Here is a 19760-nt window from a genome sequence, read left to right on the forward strand (position 1 = left end):
AGGCAGGTGAAATCTATGTGTGAGGATAGCCTTGTCTACATAGTAACTTTTAGGCAAGCCAGACTTACAGATGATAACCCTGTCCCGAGCAAATCAAACTCAAAGCACCAGAACTTGATCACTAAATGAGATGTTTAAAATTTTAATTTTATATTAGCAGACCAGTCTTCATGTCAGTAATTATCCAGCCATTGGTAGCATCTTGTAAACCAGTATCTACTTCTGCATGGAATCTGTCCCCTAGGACAATCCCAGAGGACCAGAATGAAGAGGAGTCAGATGACTATCAGCTCATGTTCAAGCACTTCAAAGAAAACAAGGTGGAGATCGCAAGTGCCATCACCAAGCCGTTTCCTTTCCTCATGAGCCTTCGAGACCGAGACTTCATCTCGGAGCAGAAGTTTCAGGTGAGTGTGGAGAATGAACTCAGTCCTGACAGCAAGCCTGCCCTGTGCTGTATCATGCTGTACTTCTGGGTGTAGCCAACAGGCTGAAGCACCTCCAGGGATGAAGGGACATCACCTTTGTAAGTCAGAAGATAACTGGAGGGATAGACATCACAGGAACCATTTACATTCACCTCTGCAGTAACTGAGGCTGAGGCACATGGTGACAGCGACGAATAGCAAGCAGGAATGCTCCGAAGTGCAGAGCATCCCAGGGTCACTTGTGTAATGTAACAACAGATACTAGGATGCAAGTAGACACACCTAAGCTGGGCTGCCTTCCAAAGCCTACTTACTCCAAATCCCAGAGCCAGAGGCAGTTGGGTCATGTGAGGACAGAACTTGGGGAGTCCTGTTTGCTTCTCTATCTTCAAGTTGTTCCTGGTTCTTCAGGCAACTCTGAAGCCCTAGAATGGGAGGTACAGGTCAGTGATGGGATCTGCAGTGATAACAAAGACCTTTTCTTCTTTATGCATTCTCTTTGCCCTGTGGCTAGGATGCTATGCTCAAGCTCTTCAGACAAGCTCAGTCCTTGGGGAGTTAATTGTCTGGACCCCAAGGCTGCCACTCATGGTCTGTTAGGGCCTGGCTTTTACAGACATATCATTTAATTATTCATCAAACCCTCTCTTCCCTGTCTACTATTTGTCAGCATCAGAGCTTCTTTCAGATGAGCTAGGGTCTGTTAGTACAGAGGACATGTAAGATGTCACCTCGGTATTTGCAAAACTCAGACATTTTACAAAAAAAGAGAAATGGTGTTTGAACCAATGTAAGCCTCATATAACCCATAAATCCATCATGACACAATTCTGTATTCACTATTTTAAGGAATATCAAGGAACATGTAGGAACCTGCTCCCAGTGGAGAGAGTCGTGTACGACATCCTCAGCAATGTACAGAAGAAGTTTAGCCAGGATCTTCTGAAAGTGATATTCAGCAAAACACATCTGAAGGCCTACCCCGACTTAAACGAGACTCTAAAACACTTCTTCCTAAATGGTAACTACAGCTCTCACCTGCTTCAGGGAAGGAAAGACAATTTCATTCTTTTTTTTTTTTTTTTTTTTTTTTCAAGACAGGGTTTCTCTGTATAGCGCTGGCTGTCCTGGAGCTCACTCTGTAGACCAGGCTGGCCTCAAACTCAGAAATCCACCTGCCTCTGCCTCCCGAGTGCTGGGATTAAAGGCGTGCGCCACCACGCCCGGCTCATCCGGGAGAGATGGCTCAGCAGTTAAGAGCACTGACTGCTCTTCTGAAGGTCCTAAGTTCAAATCCCAGCAACCACATGGTGGCTCACAACCATCTGTGATTGAATTCTATGTCCTCTTCTGGTGTGTCTGAAGATAGCAACAGCAACAGTGTGCTCACATACATAAAATAAATAAATCTTTAAAAAAAATTTAAAAAAAAAAAAAAAAAAAAAAAAAAGGCGTGCGCCACCATGCCCGGCTCATCCATTCATTCATTTTTTCATTGATAGTTGACATATAATTTAATGAGAGACTATGTCATGCCAAGCACAGGGGGAATATATGAAACACATATGGCTCATGTCGTCAGGAGCTTACACATAGGCCAAGTAACACAGAGATAACTGCTCAGCCGGAACCTGATTTTCATGCTATGAAACACAGTATGAAGGATGAGTTTCTTTAGACAGGAGCCAGCTCTGTCTAAGGCTTGCAGACATATGCAATGGTAAAAAAGCAGAATTTGTCATTCAGCAGAGTGACTACTCTACTACTTCAGTTTTCTTCTTTGAAGAGTAGAGAAATCACAAGGGGAGCCCAGGTTGGGCCCAGACACTCGAGAGAGAAGCATGTGTCAACCGAGAGTGTGAAAACAAAGTGGACTTTTAGAACCAAGGTGCTGGCACGTTGTCTAATGAACATAAAATCAGCAGGTCTCAGGTAGAGAACAGCCTCTGTTGTTCCCACTGGCTCCCTGTAGCTTCAGCTTTCTGGCTCCCCTACCTCTAGAGGACTCTCCCTTGCAGAAGGCACAGTCCATCAGTTCTGGTGTAGACAGTTGCTGCAGAACTTGGGTGTGGTTCCTGTTCCTATTGCTTGGGCATTTTGAAATGCAGCTCTGAGGGCTAAGAGCTGGGGTTTCACTCCTCACTTGCCACCTGAGGGTCACTGGCAGCCAAGTCACTTCCTGTGTTGCCAGCAGGATGCACATTTTCAGTTTCTCCTCACTCTTCCTGCCTGGGGAAGCTTCCTCTTCAGGGCTGTGCTTCTCTGTAACCAGAATAACTTCTCTGACTCAGTTCAAGCAGAGTCTCTCTATTTCTCTCTCCATCCCTCTATTTCCTCTTCTTTCTTTCATCCTTGATTTATAGTAGCTTTCCCCCTTCCCTCTCTATCCCCCTTCCCTCCCCTTCCCTCTCCCTCCCTCCCCTCTTCCTCCTTTTTCTTCTCTTCCCTCCCTCCTTCTCTTTTCTCTCCTTTTCCCTTCCTCCTTCTCTTTCCTCTTCGTCCCTCTTTTCCCTCTCTCCCTCCTCCTTCCCTCCCACCTTCCCCTCTCCTTTCCTCCCTTCCCTTTTCCTTCTTCCCTCTCCCCTCCTTCCCTTTCTTCTCTCTCCCTCCCTCCCTCCCCTTCCTTCCCTCTCTCTTCCTTCTTCCTCCCTCCCCCCTCCCTCCCTCTCCTTCTTCCCCTTCCTCTCCCCTCACTCCCTCCCTCCTTCTCCCTTCCCTCCCTCCCTCCTTCTCCCCTCCCTCCCTTCTTCTCCCCTCCCTCCCTCCTTCTCCCCTCCCTCCCTCCCTCCCTCCCTCCCTCCCTCCCTCCCTCCCTCCCGTCTCTCTAAGCCTTCTTTTCCCCTTCGGAAGCCCCCTGCCTTTCCTCTCATAGCTGTGTCACTTATAAACATCTGCCTTTACTAATTGGCTTTCACATGCCTCTGATCATTTTGAAGAGCTATAAACCATGATATAAGCATTTCCACTGCCTGTCTGTCTCCAACCTTCCCAGGTACCAGAAGGGTTAGTAGGCTGCACAGAAACACTAGAGTCTGGTGTGCACCTGGATATGTAACTGAGATGCAGTTCGGCTTACAACTGAAATCCCTAATAGCTTTCTTTCCCTTCTCCCTGTTCATGTCTACTTCATGTTACCTGGTCCTCAGAGAAACAGCAGCCAGGAGCTGAGGTTCAGCACCCACTCAAGCCTTGAGAAAGCCAGTTATACCTTCACAAAATCTTGATTTTTACATTGAATGGTTATTCAAAAAGTTTCTGCAAATCATGTCATTTAACTCCACAAGCTTGCCAATTTAGAAAGACAAACTCTGTTGTTCCACAGTGCTTTATGCCGTAGAGGAAGAGCACTGGGGACCAAAGATGAGAAGAAAGTAATAAGGGTGAGCAGAAAGAGACAGAACAAGGCTCTGGGTGAGTGGGGGTGAGCATCTCAGATGAGGTGAAGTAACTCACCTATGTTCTGGGTGCTAGAACCCAGAGAGAGTGCTTGGAAGTCTCTGCTTCATAACTGTCTGATTTGGTCATTGTCTTGCCTCTCCTCAGTTTCTGACAGTCACAGGACTCATCAGAGGATAAATGGAAGAAATGTTGAGGAGAGGCCCAAACTGCCATCAGTTGTTAGGGAAGGTGATTATGTTTTTAGAACACAAAATAACTCACTGATACAATTTTCCTGCCTTAATCCTTCTCTAATGACCATTTCTAACACACACACACACACACACACACACACACACACACACACACACACACACGTGCGCGAAAGCATATAGCAATACATATATCTACCAATCTATCCAACTATATATACCCATCCACTTACTCACCCACATACCAATACAAACATCTAGCTATCCATATACCTTCCAGTCTATGCTATTCATCTATCTATGTATCTATCTATGTATCTATCTATGTGTCTATCTATGTATCTATCTATGTATCTATGTATCTATGTATCTATGTATCTATGTATCTATGTATCTATGTATCTATCTATCTATCTATCTATCTATCTATCTATCTATCTATCTATCTAATCTATCATCGATCCATGCATTCACCCAACTATCCATCAATCTAACCACCCATTCACTTCACTCCTCCTGATCCTCCCCATAGATGGATAGATGATGTTCAATATTTGAATTTTCTCAGGAGACACAAGCAGTATAGAAGCTTCACGTCAGGGTGTTTGAGATCTGTCTTGAGTGTAGACCATACACCAAGAGAAGGAAGCTGAGAACTCTAGATGCAGCCAAGGATATTGAGTTATGAGTGACAGTGTTTCACCTAACTAGACATGGAGTCCTAATGTCAGCATTTGGGGTACACTACCAAAGAGCACTGGTCCCCTTCAGCCACTTTTCCATGGTTGGGACAGGAGTGTGGACATGATGAATAAAATGGAAGCTGAGCCTGGGAAAGACTTCTGAGGAGAACCTGGGAAGGGGATGTCCTCTTTATCCACAGTGAACAGAGACATCTATGATAGGAAAGGATGATGAGCAGAACACACAGAAAGGGAGAAGAGGAGACATTTAGATTCAACTTCGTGGGAAAACCAGGAACAGCAAGCTTACCAAAGAGACCGGACTGAGCTGGGGAAATGAGTGCTATGGGGGAAAGGGCTAGGCTCACTTACACCACGAGGTGCAGAGTAGAATATGTGGAGAAGATTATATAAAACAGAGATGCTAATAGACAGTGTAAAGCATTCATGAGAACTACACACAGAGAAAAAAAGTGAAGAAGAGGGAATTAAAAACCAGTAGGAAGCCAGTTAAATGACACTTGCTGCCAAGCCTGTTGGTCTGAGTCTGCTCCCTGGGACTCACATTTATACAGGAGAGGGCTGATTCCTGTAAGTTTTCTTCTGACCTCTACATGTGTGTCATGGTATGTGAGAAACTCTCCCACCCCAAAATGAATATATCAACAAGCAGCAGCAGCAACAACAGTAAAAATAACAATAAGTTGAGAGCAAATCTTATCTTCTGGGAAGGGAGGAAACAGTTTGAGACTTTGGAGGGAAGGAGCTAGGAGCTGAAAGCAACTTCTGGCCCAAGGTGATTACATCAGCTGTGGGTTTTCAGACTGTGGTGCCCCCAACTCTCAAAGTGGCATTGGAAAACATGCAGGGACAATCAGTCTCTCCCAGTCATTCTTATCTGTTCCCATCTGTAAGTTAATGATCCCCAAACATGAACTTCACACCTGTCAGCTTCCTCATCTGCAGGCCTTGCTATCTTCCTTCACCTCCTCCACAGACTTCTCTATCTGGATGCTTCAAAAACTTCATTATGAGGCACTGGCACAATTCCATATTATATCTCAGTTGACAGAGGACCTGCCTCCTCTGCTGTCTCTGTTTCAGCCCGGGACACTATTTCTCCATTCTGAAGCAGGGTTGATACTGACTGCTCCTCCCTAATGTAAAACCATCTCCTACTTACTACATCTGTCCATTTTTTTTTCCAACAGAAAAGGCAAATCAGATCTCTTTAATTCCAATTTATTTTATTTTATATATATGACCATTTTGCTTGCAAATATAAATATATACACCATATGCTTCCCTGGCATCCAAAGAAGTCCCAATAGGGTGTCACAGTTTTGGGAACCCAAACTGCAGAGCATTGTGAGCTGCCACGTGGTGCTGGGAATTGACTCTGGATCACCTGGAAGAGCAAAAAGTGCTCTTGAACTGCAGAGCCATCTTTTCAGTCTCACAAATCAGATCTCTTATTTCATCTTAAGACTAAACAAACAGTCATTGATCTCAAATGCCTTTTCTCATTTCATCTTTCCCCATCAAACGTACTCTCTAGAACTCAACCAGACACTCAGGGAAATGCAGTTGGCAAAGCTTCCTCTCTCCATGAGTTCAGCAACTTCCTGGTGTCAGCAGCATTGGCTCCTTTCCTCCCTGAATACTGCAACTTCCTGTCTGCCTCTCTTGTCCTAGAAAACAGTGTATGAAACTTTCTTAGTTATTTTGGTTTCTTGGATCTTCTTTGATCTATTGCCTGTTGTGGGAAATAGGGAGAAATACTTGTGATTGTTGCTTCGAACAACCTAATGCTTATGGGTAGAATATGTGGGTCCTTTATTCATGTCAATGTATTGGTTACTGGAGAAGGACTGTGTCTTGGTCTTCTGACTATTTGTGATACACAGTCAATGTTGTCATTTGGATTCCTTGTACTCCTGATTTTCTTTATATGAGTACACTGTACCTGTCTTCAGACACACACCAGTAGAGTGTGCATCAGATCCCATTATAGATGGTTGTGATCCACCATGTGGTTGCTGGGAATTGAACTCAGGACCTATGTGAGAGCAGTCAGTGCTCTTAACCTCTGAGTCATCTCTCCAGCCCCCTGATTTTCTTATATTCCCTGAACTTCCTGGTTCCACTTGAGCACACTTTATCTGGTACCTCTGCATGGTGGATTGTCTGGTACCTCTGCATGGTTGATTATCTGGTACCTCTGCATGGTTGATTGACTTCTTGTTTCTCTTCAGCATCCAAAACGAATGATGAACAAGCAGAGGAGATGCAATGCAATGGAGGAGGTGAGTCTTCATTTGTGAGGCTGCTAGAGAGAAAGACCCCACCCCTTTTCCCATCTGACCCTGTTCTTTACATACTCAGGTGAAGTCATAGAGGCAGAACCAAGGATCAAAATAATGGGGAATGAGATGTGTAATGAAGCAACAGATGGGTGGTCAATCCTTTGGTGACAGAGAAGAAGCCTTATCAGGCTCCTCTTCAGAGTCTCAAAACATGGCCATTCAATGCAGGAGACACTAAGCCCCCTTTTAACTTTCTGTTTGTCAGAGGCCACTCTCCTGCTGCCATTTTCCTTGGCCATTCTGAGTCAACTGAGTAATTGTTTCCTACAGAGGGAAGTAGTTCTTGTGAACAAACGTGTGATGAACAAGAGCCCCAGGATGACCTGCCTTCATCCCTGAGACAAGAAGCAGGTGAGTGAGGGGAGCACTGTGTGGTCTGCAGGGTTGTGGAGGCTGAATTTTGAGCTGGGGTTTCCTGCTGTGTTTGCTCTGTATGCACATCACCATGAAGAGAGGGTCATGCACTGACTGTTCTTTTATTTGCCTATGGCATTCTGGGTAATTTCAGGGTGGTAAAAAGTCTTGAGAATATCATGAAAGAATATAATTTATTAGGTCCTCACAAGTCACTTTTTTAGGAATCTGCTGGGTGGGAGAACACTCGTTGCTTTTGTCTTTTCACAGTCACTAAGGTCGTAATATATTGAAACTATAGGACAATTTTGTGTTCTAATTTCTTGATCTCCATGGAAACCAAGTAACGTTGATTAATCATTTTTTTCCTTATCTTTTTTCCAAGAACCTGTCAAAATTCTTAAAGGGAACTATTGTATCATTTGTCTGATACAATTCAATAAACCCAAAACTATTTGACCCATATACTTCATGTTATCTGGACCATATACTTTCTATGCATTCTTTGATACATATGTCATCCCTTCATTCCTAAAGCTCTTAAGACTTTGTCAGGGGAAATTGTTACAAATTTAAGGCTCTAGGTACATAGAAGTGAATAAGATGCTGGCATGTTTCAGAACTTGAAAAGGACAAGGAGATCAGAGATCAAGTTTCCAGATGATTCAACATGGGCTCCACGTTCTCTGAGACAGATGGTTAGGTTCTTGTGGTCTGAACCCAACATGGACGTTCAAGGGTCTTCTGACACTTAAGGGAGCCTGCAAGGGCCCAGTGTAAAGAGGTTTTACTTACCAAATAGGAATGCTTAGGAAGGGAAGAAGAAGAAGAAAAAAATATCTCAGAGAATTAGAAAGCATGTGAATGTAGAATGTAGTATTACATAAGAGTGGGGAGCCCCAGAAGAAGAGCTAGGAAATATTAACACAGAGGCCATGTAAAATGAAATACGTACTACAGAGGTAAAGGTGGATGATGAAGAAGACATCAGATTCCAGGGAGAGAAAATCTAATGCTAGCGAGAGGTGCAAAGACCTTCCCAAGTACCATTTTTAACTGATACTAAACAAGTTATTTTAAACTAATGAAGAACTGTGCTTGTGAGTCCAATTCTCTCAGAATTATAGAGGATATGTGCAAGAATTGAACTGAGCCAATTTTGTGGATCTTCATAAATGGCTATGTTTCTGTGTGTGTGTGTGTGGGGGCTGCTGGTTGATTTCTAGTAGGCAAGTAGAAAGTGGCTGTTCCTGATTGGTGGCTGTTCAGAAGTATGACTATACAAATCATCAGTTGGCTTGTAGAAGTTCATTGCTGGATGATTAATCATTAAACTTAATGATTAATTAGGATTATTCTGGTTGCTGCTTCTTTATAGAATCATAGAATAATGTATTTCCTTAGGAGTATAGGAACTTTTAAAGATTTGATTTTAATTCTGTGTATGTATGTGTGTCTAAGTGTGGTTTGTGCATGTGCATATGAGGAAATCCTAGAGGCCAGGAGAGGATGTTGTAACCAGAGTAGAGTTGCAGGTGGTTGTGATCCATCTGATACTGGTGCTGGGAACCAAACTAAGGTCCTCTGGAAGATCAATGGAAGCTCTACACTAAGCCATCTCCCCAGATCCAGTACAGGAACTTTCCATTTTTGGTTTCTGTTTTGGGAAGTCCATCGTTTGAAGCTTACAAGAGAGACAATTAAGTAGTGTCTGTATTGAAAATGTCTTTTCTGTTAGAGGACACTGAATCTAAACTCCTAATCCTACTTCACTAAGTAAGGGTTATAGATCAATGGTTTGAGAGAATTGTGTCTGTGGATAGGGAGAGAAAAGGGAAGTTATAGTATTTTAATAAATTACTGGTGTAATATAATGCTATACAATGGGTTTTGATAGTATTCTTTTCCCATCACCAACTCATCCCAGATCCTCTCCAAATTCTGTCTCTTGCCTGTATTTATGTGTCTCTTGCTCTCTCTTAAAAAATCAAAACAAAGCGAAAGAACAAAAAAAAATACTCAAAGAAGAGAAGCCTCCACCCCCCAAAACCACAAAGTTTGTGTGATCAACTACTCCTGAGTGTGGAGCCCACCCTGGATGGTGTTGACATACCCAGTGGTGCTCTAGAGCTTGACACCCCATAGAAAATAAACGTCTAGATGAGGCACTGATCTTCTCAAGCATATAACATTACATTGCTCATCAAGCAAAAGTAGAAGATGAAAGTACTAAGATAATGAGCTTAGGAGAGATGGGAGAAGCTACTGTGATTGGGCTAGGCATTCCAGGGAAGGGACAAGGGCTTTTATCACATCTAGTCAGGTCCTGGTGGCTTAGAATGGTTGATTATAGAGACAAGCACAGATGAATCTTTCAGGACCTCTGAAATACATCTGTGACCACATAATCTGGAAGTTCCATTTTCAAAAAGATCTCAACTTCACAGTTGAGGGGCTTTGTCAAAGAAAGCAACATTCCCCAGAGAATAGTCTAGAATGACAAGTACTGGTGGGGACGTGGAGCCGCTAGAGAACCTCCTCCCTTGTTATATAGAGCTATTTGACAAACATGTAAAGCCCCCGTCCTGCGCCCCCCCCCGGCATTCCATTGTGAAGTGGAACCATTAGTTAAGTCCTGCTGATTATTAAGTACAAAACGCAGAGTGGTTGTGAGAACACAAGGAGGAGCCCGGGTTCTGCCGTGGGAGACTGGCTTTGAGACAGCAAACCCATGATGAATGGAAAAAGGATGTGTGGTTCTCAGTGTGAACAGTGTGTTGCCGTGGGTGGACTACCAGGCTCTCAAGAGAAGCACGGGCTAAAAGGGGGACATCAATGACCTGATAGTAGTTGACTCAAGCTTACATCCACAGTGAGAAAAATGACTTATTCTCAGACTGGCAAGCCATCATGTGCCTTTGTGAACGTTCCATGGTATTGTAGGACCAAGGTTCTTTGTACTTTGGCTTCTGTCTGGTGGGTGAGTCCACATTCATTAATTTGTGAGGCTGACTTGTCTTGGGATCTTGTCAGACCTTCATGTCCATTTGTCTGTTTTGTTCCGTTATTTTCTGCTATTCAGAAAGATGGGCGAATCAGGGGCAGACACAAGGAAAAACACTTTTTAAAAGTTCCCGAGACTGAATGTAGCAAGAATAAACATAGAGACAGAATATTTGCTACATACTGTACCTACAAATTAAGATAGAAATTTCTCTATGTTGATTTCTACACGCATCTTTAACTAACCTGACTCAGAAATAAAAGCACAATGAAACAAGTTCCAGTTGAGACGGAGTCACTTGGTGTGGTGGTTCAGGAACACTATCTGAATTGTGCACAAGCAGTCTGGAATTTGCATCTGTAGGACACTCCCAGCAAGCCTTCAGATGATCTTATGGATAACAGCATATATGGAAGCTGGAGACAATCACTCCCATACCTGAAGCTGAAAGCTTGTTGAGTGAAGGTCCTGGTAGGGGTGGGAGGAGACACTGCACTCAAAGTATATGGCTTCTACAAAAAAGGCCACAGTTGGTTGTGCCTAGAACTTCGAGAAGCAGGTAGTTCAGGGTCTGTAGACTTTGCAAAGCAGAAGTGGTTATGCACAGGCTACCCTGAACCAATCATCCAAGCAGTTGGAAGGTGACTACTGCTGATTGGCTGGATTTAAAATTTGTACCACCGCTTCTGATTGGGTAGATTTCAGATGCATGGTTAGCAAGCAGGTAGTCGATGGTTAAATGGGAAGGGTTGGGAATTGGTAACATCAGCAAAGGTTACCTTTGACTGTTTTCAAAGCACAGTTTTATTCTTCCTCGTGGAAGATAAGAACGTTAAATCTTTCTTTATGACTACCTGTAGTAAATTAAATGTGGGAAATGAGAAGTAATGTAGATGTGGAAAGAGAATGGCTCCATTTGATCTGGGGTGTGATTGCTGGAGCAGGCATTCTGTTCACATCTTTTTTTTTTTTTTTTTTTTTTTTGGTTTTTCCGAGACAGGGTTTCTCTGTGTAGCCCTGGCTATCCTGGAACTCACTTTGTAGACCAGGCTGGCCTCAAACTCAGAAATCTGCCTGCCTCTGCCTCCCCGGTGCTGGGATGAAAGGCGTGCGCCACCACGCCCTGCTCATCCATTCATTCATTTTTTTCATTGATAGTTGACATATAATTTAATGAGAGACTATGTCATGCCAAGCACAAGGGGAATATATGAAACACAAGGGGAGCCCAGGTTGGGCCCAGACACTCGAGAGAGAAACATGTGTCAACCGAGAGAGTGAAAACAAAGTGGAATTTTAGAACCAAGGTGCTGGCACATTGTCGAATGAACATAAAATCAGCAGGTCTCAGGTAGAGAACAGCCTCTATTGTTCCCACTGGCTCATCCTTCATACTTTGTTTCATAGCATGAAAATCAGGTTCCGGCTGAGCAGTTATCTCTGTGTTACTTGGCCTATGTGTAAGCTCCTGATGACATGAGCCATATATATTTCCTACATTCCCCCTGTGCTTGGCATGACATAGTCTCTCATTAAATTATATGTCAACTATCAATGAAAAAATGAATGAATGGATGAGCCAGGCATGGTGGCACACGCCTTTAATCCCAGCACTCGGGAGGAAGAGGCAGGCAGATTTCTGAGTTTGAGGCCAGCCTGGTCTACAGAGTGAGCTCCAGGACAGCCAGCGCTATACAGAGAAACCCTGTCTCAAAAAAAAAAAAAAAAAAAAAAAAAGAATGAAATGAAATTGTCTTTCCATCCCTGAAGCAGGTGAGAGCTATAGTTACCATTTAGGAAGAAGTGTTTTAGAGTCTCATTTAAGTCGGGGTAGGCCTTCAGATGTGTTTTGCTGAATATCACTTTCAGAAGATCCCGGCTAAACTTCTTCTGTACATTGCTGAGGATGTCGTACACGACTCTCTCCACTGGGAGCAGGTTCCTACATGTTTCTTGATATTCCTTAAAGTAGTGAATGCAGAATTGTGTCATGATGGATTTATGGGTTATATGAGGCTTACATTGGTTCAAACACCATTTCTCTTTTTTTGTAAAATGTCTGAGTTTTGCAAATACCGAGGTGACATCTTACATGTCCTCTGTACTAACAGACCCTAGCTCATCTGAAAGAAGCTCTGATGCTGACAAATAGTAGACAGGGAAGAGAGGGTTTGATGAATAATTAAATGATATGTCTGTAAAAGCCAGGCCCTAACAGACCATGAGTGGCAGCCTTGGGGTCCAGACAATTAACTCCCCAAGGACTGAGCTTGTCTGAAGAGCTTGAGCATAGCATCCTAGCCACAGGGCAAAGAGAATGCATAAAGAAGAAAAGGTCTTTGTTATCACCGCAGATCCCATCACTGACCTGTACCTCTCATTCTAGGGCTTCAGAGTTGCCTGAAGAACCAGGAACAACTTGAAGATAGAGAAGCAAACAGGACTCCCCGAGTTCTGTCCTCACATGACCCAACTGCCTCTGGCTCTGGGATTTGGAGTAAGTAGGCTTTGGAAGGTAGTCCAGCTTAGGTGTGTCTACTTGCATCCTAGTATCTGTTGTTACATTACACAAGTGACCCTGGGATGCTCTGCACTTCGGAGCATTCCTGCTTGCTATTCGTCGCTGTCACCATGTGCCTCAGCCTCAGTTACTGCAGAGGTGAATGTAAATGGTTCCTGTGATGTCTATCCCTCCAGTTATCTTCTGACTTACAAAGGTGATGTCCCTTCATCCCTGGAGGTGCTTCAGCCTGTTGGCTACACCCAGAAGTACAGCATGATACAGCACAGGGCAGGCTTGCTGTCAGGACTGAGTTCATTCTCCACACTCACCTGAAACTTCTGCTCCGAGATGAAGTCTCGGTCTCGAAGGCTCATGAGGAAAGGAAACGGCTTGGTGATGGCACTTGCGATCTCCACCTTGTTTTCTTTGAAGTGCTTGAACATGAGCTGATAGTCATCTGACTCCTCTTCATTCTGGTCCTCTGGGATTGTCCTAGGGGACAGATTCCATGCAGAAGTAGATACTGGTTTACAAGATGCTACCAATGGCTGGATAATTACTGACATGAAGACTGGTCTGCTAATATAAAATTAAAATTTTAAACATCTCATTTAGTGATCAAGTTCTGGTGCTTTGAGTTTGATTTGCTCGGGACAGGGTTATCATCTGTAAGTCTGGCTTGCCTAAAAGTTACTATGTAGACAAGGCTATCCTCACACATAGATTTCACCTGCCTCTGCTGCCTGAGTGCTCAGATTTAAATTATGTTCCATCATGTCCAGTACTGTGATTAGTTTTAATTGTCAACCTGACACAATCTATAATCATCTTGGATTGTATGAGTCTTAATAAAGGATTGTCTAGATTAGGGTAATCTCTGGGTATTTCTGTCCAGGGTTGTCCGCATTATGCTAGTTGATATGGAAAGATCCAGTGCACTGTGGGTAGCACCAATCCCTAGGTAAAAGGAAATGGCTTGGTGGCATTAAGTGTAGGGAGCAAGTTGAACACTGACAGGCACGCTTGTACTCATTGCTCTCTGCTCTTGACTGTGGACATGACCAACTGCTTCAAGTTCCCACCTAGACTTTCCTGCAATGATGGCCTGTAACCTGGACCTGTTCTTTCTCCCCTAAGTTGCTTTGTGTCAGTGTATGCTATCACAGCAACAGAAATGAGACTGGGCTGGGCGTGGTGGCACACACCTTTAATCCCAGCACTCAGGAGGTAGAGGCAGGCGGATTTCTGAGTTTGAGGCCAGCCTGGTCTACAAAGTGAGTTCCAGAACAGCCAGGGCTATACAGAGAAACCCTGTCTCGAAAAAACCAAAAATAAAAAAAAAAAGAAAGAAAGAAAGAAATGAAACTGGAACACAATCTATAGACCTCAGGGTAAATGGAAATGACATTAAAATAAAAAAGCAGAACCTCTTCTTCCAGCTCATTTGTAAAGACAATGCAGTTGACCCAGGACTGAGACATGTGTGGCTCATGTGTGGTTCATCCATGGTTCCACATGCTTTCTTCTCTCCTCCTGGTTCCCTATCTCTTGCAGTAATGGAGTCTCGCACTTATTAACTACACTGCTGCTGCAATGCCTGACATCTCAGGTGGCCAGTTCTCTCTGTCCAGAGACAGTGTTTAGGGAGAAGATCCTCTGAGAACAAAAGGCCCAAGAAGCCCAATGACACATAGGAGTGTTTGTGTAATTGATCCCATTCTGGGTGGCAAATGGAAACCAATTATGATGTATGTTCATATGACAGAAGTGAGAAATCATCTGGGCATGGTCCAATGCCTGTCGTCACAGCATCCTACCTTCATGGCCGACATAGCGACTTCCTCTTTTTCACTTTACCTAGTGTTAGTATTGTTACAATATCTGCATATTTAGACATCAGAGGACAACTTTGAGGAGTTGGTTCTCTGTTTTCACTCTTGTATGGGTTCTGGGCATCAAACTCAGGTCCCAGTGCCTGGTCAGGACCTTTATCCACTGAGGCAACCTGTTGGCCCTTATCTAGTGACTTCAAGGTTTGCCTGGGCTATACAGTGAAACCTTGTCTCAAATAATGAAGAAATAAATCAATTTCTAAAACAAAAAAGGGGGGAAGGAGAGCTGGTGAGAAGATTCCATGGATAAATGTCCTCCCCTTATAGTTTAATGCCCTGAGTTCAATCCTGGGACCTACACAGTAGAAGAGAACCAACTCCTGCAAGAGGGGAAGGGAATGAGCAAAAATAGGGTATGTAAGTATGAAGATGCCATGCAGAGACCCATCATTTTCTTTTTTTTTTTTTAAAGATTTATTTTATTAATATATGTAAGTACACTGTAGCTGTCTTCAGACACTCCAGAAGAGGGAGTCAGATCTTGTTGCGGATGGTTGTGAGCCACCATATGGTTGCTGGGATTTGAACTCTGGACCTTCGGAAGAGCAGTCGGGTGCTCTTTCCCACTGAGCCATCTCACCAGCCCGAGACCCATCATTTTCATGCTAACCTAAATAATTAACAAGAAAACTAAATCAAATAAATTGGGGCACATGTTTTCCTTTTGTTTATTTTAAATGTTTATATATTTTTTTAAATTTTCATACATGAATACTGTGTTTACATCGTTTCTCCTGCTCCCTTTTCTTTTCAATCCCCTCATGCCTTCCTTTCTCACTTTCTCTCAAAACCATCTCTAATTATTGTTTTATATATAAACACACACATATATACATAACACACATGCGCGCGCGCACACACACACACATACATACAACCTGCACTCCTATGCATGTGTGTTTAGGGCTGACCACTAAGCACTGGATAACCTAACAGAGGGTTCATTCCTGGAGAATACTGGTTGATTTTCTCTTTGTTAACAGCCATTAATAGCTATGGCTCTTCATCTAGGAATGGAGTCTGGTGAGATTTCTCCCATCCACATCAGCACATCCCCTCCTGCTGCCACTGAAGATGTGTCTTTTTTTTAAGCACTTAAAATGCCAATACCTACATGCTAAGCAGTTGAGAATGGTGCCTCTCAGGGTATAGCCTGACGACCCCTGCTCAAGACTCTTTCAGATGCCAAAAAGAACAAACTATTCTCAGAACAATCCTGAAATACCATCTGCCCCTTTTCTCTTTCCTCTGCCCAAAAATGTTGGGTGATATTCACAGGTGCCTGTGGGCTGTGGCATCGCAGCAGACTGAACTCAGAGATAAACAGGGCATCTGTGACTTTGACCAAGCAGGAAAGTAAGGACATTTGTGAGAAGCTAAAGCAAGATTGTATCTTCCCCTTTAATTTTATTTTAGAAAATCTTGTTATTTTTCATTAGGATGCACACTTGTGATAATGATGAACTCTTTGGTACTACTTTTAATGGATAAATATTCTAAATGGCTGAAGCTGTAACTTATAATTAATGGTAAATCTCATTAAATTTAACACCAAGAGATAGCTTTTGGGGTTCTCCATAATTCTTTTAAAAGAGGTGTGGTTATGCACACCTTTAATCACAGCTCTTCGGAGGCAGAGGCAGGAGGCAGGAGGATCTCCATGAATTCAAGGCCAGCCTGGTCTATATAGCAAGTTCCAGACTAGTCAGGACTACACAACAAACAAACACAAAGAATATCAAAGTTATCTGTTACCAAAAAAATCTTGAGAGGGTCTTTTTTTTAAAGAACCTAAAATTTATAAGTAGTAACATATAAAAATATACAATAATTTTTATTTTAAACTTAAGGAGGCTGGCTATGTATATGTGCTTGCTCGTGTGTATGTGCCTGGCATATGCCTGGGCAAGGAGTCCAGTTGCTCTCCACCTTATGTTTTGAGATGGGGTCTCTCACTGAACCCGGATATCATTAGTTCAGCCAGATTAGCTGGCCAGTCATCTCCGGGGATCCAACTGTCTATATTTCCCTAATTCTGGAGTTAAAAACACACAGCACTACACCCTGGTTTCATGTGGAATCTGAAATGAACTCCCCATAAAATCTGAGTTGGAACTAAATTATTTCACAGACGGTAAATTCAAATACTGCAGTTTCACATGTGATGCACTGATCCAACTAGAAAATGCAGCAAATTAGTCAGAAATACAAAAGTGCCAAGGTGTCAAAACTAAACTACAAATGCCACGAAGTAATAAGCAGCAAACATGCTCACACACTGTTTAGAAAAAAACAGAGACAAGATATGAAAGTTTCTCCAAAAATCATTCTCAAGAGAATCCCCAGAATAGATCCCCAGTACTGTAAAAAAGAAAAACAAAATGAGACAACAAAAAAAATAGGTAAAGGAATTCAAGAACGAAAGAAAGAGAGAGAGAGAGAGAGAGAGAGAGAGAGAGAGAGAGAGAGAGAGAGAGAGGGAGGGAGGGAGGGAGGGAGGGAGGGAGGGAGGGAGAAAGGAAGGAAGGAAGGAAGGAAGGAAGGAAGGAAGGGAGGAAGAAGGAAGGAAGGAAGAATCATAAAATGTTTTACTAAAACCAAAAGGGCATAAAAAGAAAGGAAAGCCAAAAAAAAAAAAGAGTAAAATGAAAATATTTACAAACATGGTAGGTATTTCTCTGTGTCCATAATGAGTCAAAATGTGGATAATTTAATAATAGCACAATTATAAAACAGAGCACGTTTAAAAACTGTAACTAATGTAAATAAAAGAGGGTCTGGGAGGATGGCTCAGCTGATACAGGTCTTGCCACCAAGTCTGTGGACATGAGCTTGCTCCCCTAAGAACTTACTACATGGTAGTAGGAGAGAGCCAACTCCCCAAAGTTGTCCTCTGATCTCAAAAGACACATTGTGGCACCTGCACACATACAATAAATAAATGAATGTAATTTTTTTAAAATGGGGTAAGACAAGCAAAAGTGTGACCCTTTCTCCTACACTAAAAAAGCACTGAAGTCTAAAAATTATTAAATCTGAGACACAGCAAAGGCAGTGGCTAATGGGAAACATACAGCTTTGTATGTGTCGGAAGCTAAGAGAGGCATAAATAAACAATCTTATGAGGAATGATTTCATCCCAATGAAGACAAAGATTCAATGAAATTAAAGTAGAAATCCATAGAATTAAAAGAAGTGGGCATTATGCTCACATCCTTTGGAAAGATCAATACATTATTAAATCTCTACTCAGGCGAGCGAAGGTAAGACAGACACGCGCTATGAATTCCACAGACAGTGCAAGGGTAGCAAAGATTAATGCAGCCATCCCTATGCCTGTCAGATTGATAACCACAACAAAAATGTCTTCAGAGACAGAAACTGCAAACACTCAGAGACAGATACCTCCACCTGCTTATATGAAAGGCACTGAGCCAGTGATTAACCACCCTATTTACTCCCAAAAGACACAGCACACTGCTGGTTATCACTAGTGGACTTGACCAAATGTCACAGGAGAAATGGTGCTTAGGATATCTGCAGGAGCAGAAGTAGCCCTGACTGAGTCCCTGTTGGGGGCATCACACACCTTCGTCTCATCTTTTCTATTTTTATTTTGAATTATGTATGCATGAGTCTGTCTCAGTGTGCTTCCTGCACGCAAATACAGTGTCCATGGAAGGCAGAGAAGGCTGTCTGACCTGGAGTTGGCATGAGAGGCAGTTGGAAGCCCTAGGATAGGTGCTGGGGACCCAACCCATGCCCACTACTAGGAAAATATGAGTGCTTAAACCTGGGCCATCTCTCCTATCGTTTGTGTGTGTGTGTGTGTGTGTGTGAGAGAGAGAGAGAGAGACAGAGAGAGACAGAGAGAGACAGAGACAGAGAGAGACAGAGACAGAGACACAGACAGAGAGACAGAGAGAATTTGTATCCATTTCTAACCAGCTCAGTAACCAACAGGAAGAGAAAGGGTTAAGAGCATCACCCACTCCCCACCTGCTCATCTTTCACTTCCTCCCTCTGAGCTAGGAAACTATGGGGACCTGACCTAAGTAGGACTTGTGGGCTCAGGCCAGAGCTGTCTTCAACCACAAGACTGTGGAGACCAGCAATTGACAGGATCAGGTTTGAACTTACTCTTAATGATCATTCTTGGACAGAGCTGTCCTTTAGAGTGAGCATTAGAAAGAGAAGAGAGGTCAGAAGTCACAATGAACCAGCCACTTTTACAGGAGCTCACAGGAAGTCCACACAGCACCAGACAAGCTCTGGAACAGAAGCAAGGAAATGAAGTGGAGTGTGGAGTTAGGGCGACCATATAACTCTCTGACAGCTAGCCTACTGCAGAGAAGGCTGCCTTGCCCAGTTCTTCTTTTCCTTATGAGATCACTGTCTCAAATATCTGTGGGCCTTGGACCCAGCCTGGGCGGCCCTAGTAACACATTTAAAGGCAGATCTTAGCAGAGACAAGGGACAAGAGAGAATGGGACTTACCTGCTGCTGAGTTCATTGTTGCCTCCTGCCATCCCCTACACAGACTCCAAGGGACCAGACCGAACCCCCTCTGAGTCTCTGGGAAGCCCAGAGAGAACTCCTTCAGGGGCCTCCAAAGAGGAGAAAAAGGAAAGTGAAATTGCTTAACTGTCCTGGCACCCTAGTAAGTCAGAACCAGAGAAGCTGGGACCTGATAATTGAGCAGCAGAGTAGGAAAAGTCGGGTGTGGCTTCATAAAGTTTTTGAAGCTTCTGAAGGTAGCTAGAGCAAGAGACCGCCCCCAACCCCGCCCACACACCTCCAACCAACCAAAGGCAAGTGCAGAGAATCCAGGCAGAGCTGCTTGCTAAGGTGTGACACTGACAGCGAGGCAACACAGGGCTTCAGCAATTTCACCATGGTCTTGAGAACAAGAGGCATCTCACAGAATTCGGGAAGTGGAT

The 19760-nt window shown here is 43.4% G+C and overlaps 1 protein-coding gene across 1 annotated transcript; it reads right to left on the minus strand.

The window, feature by feature from the left end:
* Positions 1-8120: 8120 nt before the first annotated feature.
* On the minus strand, positions 8121-19744 carry LOC115489311 (nuclear body protein SP140-like). Its single transcript, XM_030251633.1, has 5 exons — positions 19508-19744; positions 19318-19427; positions 13258-13420; positions 12216-12387; positions 8121-8182 (listed from the first exon to the last, which is right to left on the minus strand). Exons 2-5 carry the CDS (start codon positions 19347-19349, stop codon positions 8121-8123), a joined length of 429 nt encoding a protein of 142 aa, XP_030107493.1. The 5' UTR covers positions 19350-19427; positions 19508-19744.
* Positions 19745-19760: the final 16 nt, after the last annotated feature.

This window comes from Mus musculus (assembly GCF_000001635.26).
Source record: "Mus musculus strain C57BL/6J chromosome 1 unlocalized genomic contig, GRCm38.p6 C57BL/6J MMCHR1_RANDOM_CTG2".
Lineage (NCBI taxonomy): Eukaryota > Metazoa > Chordata > Mammalia > Rodentia > Muridae > Mus > Mus musculus.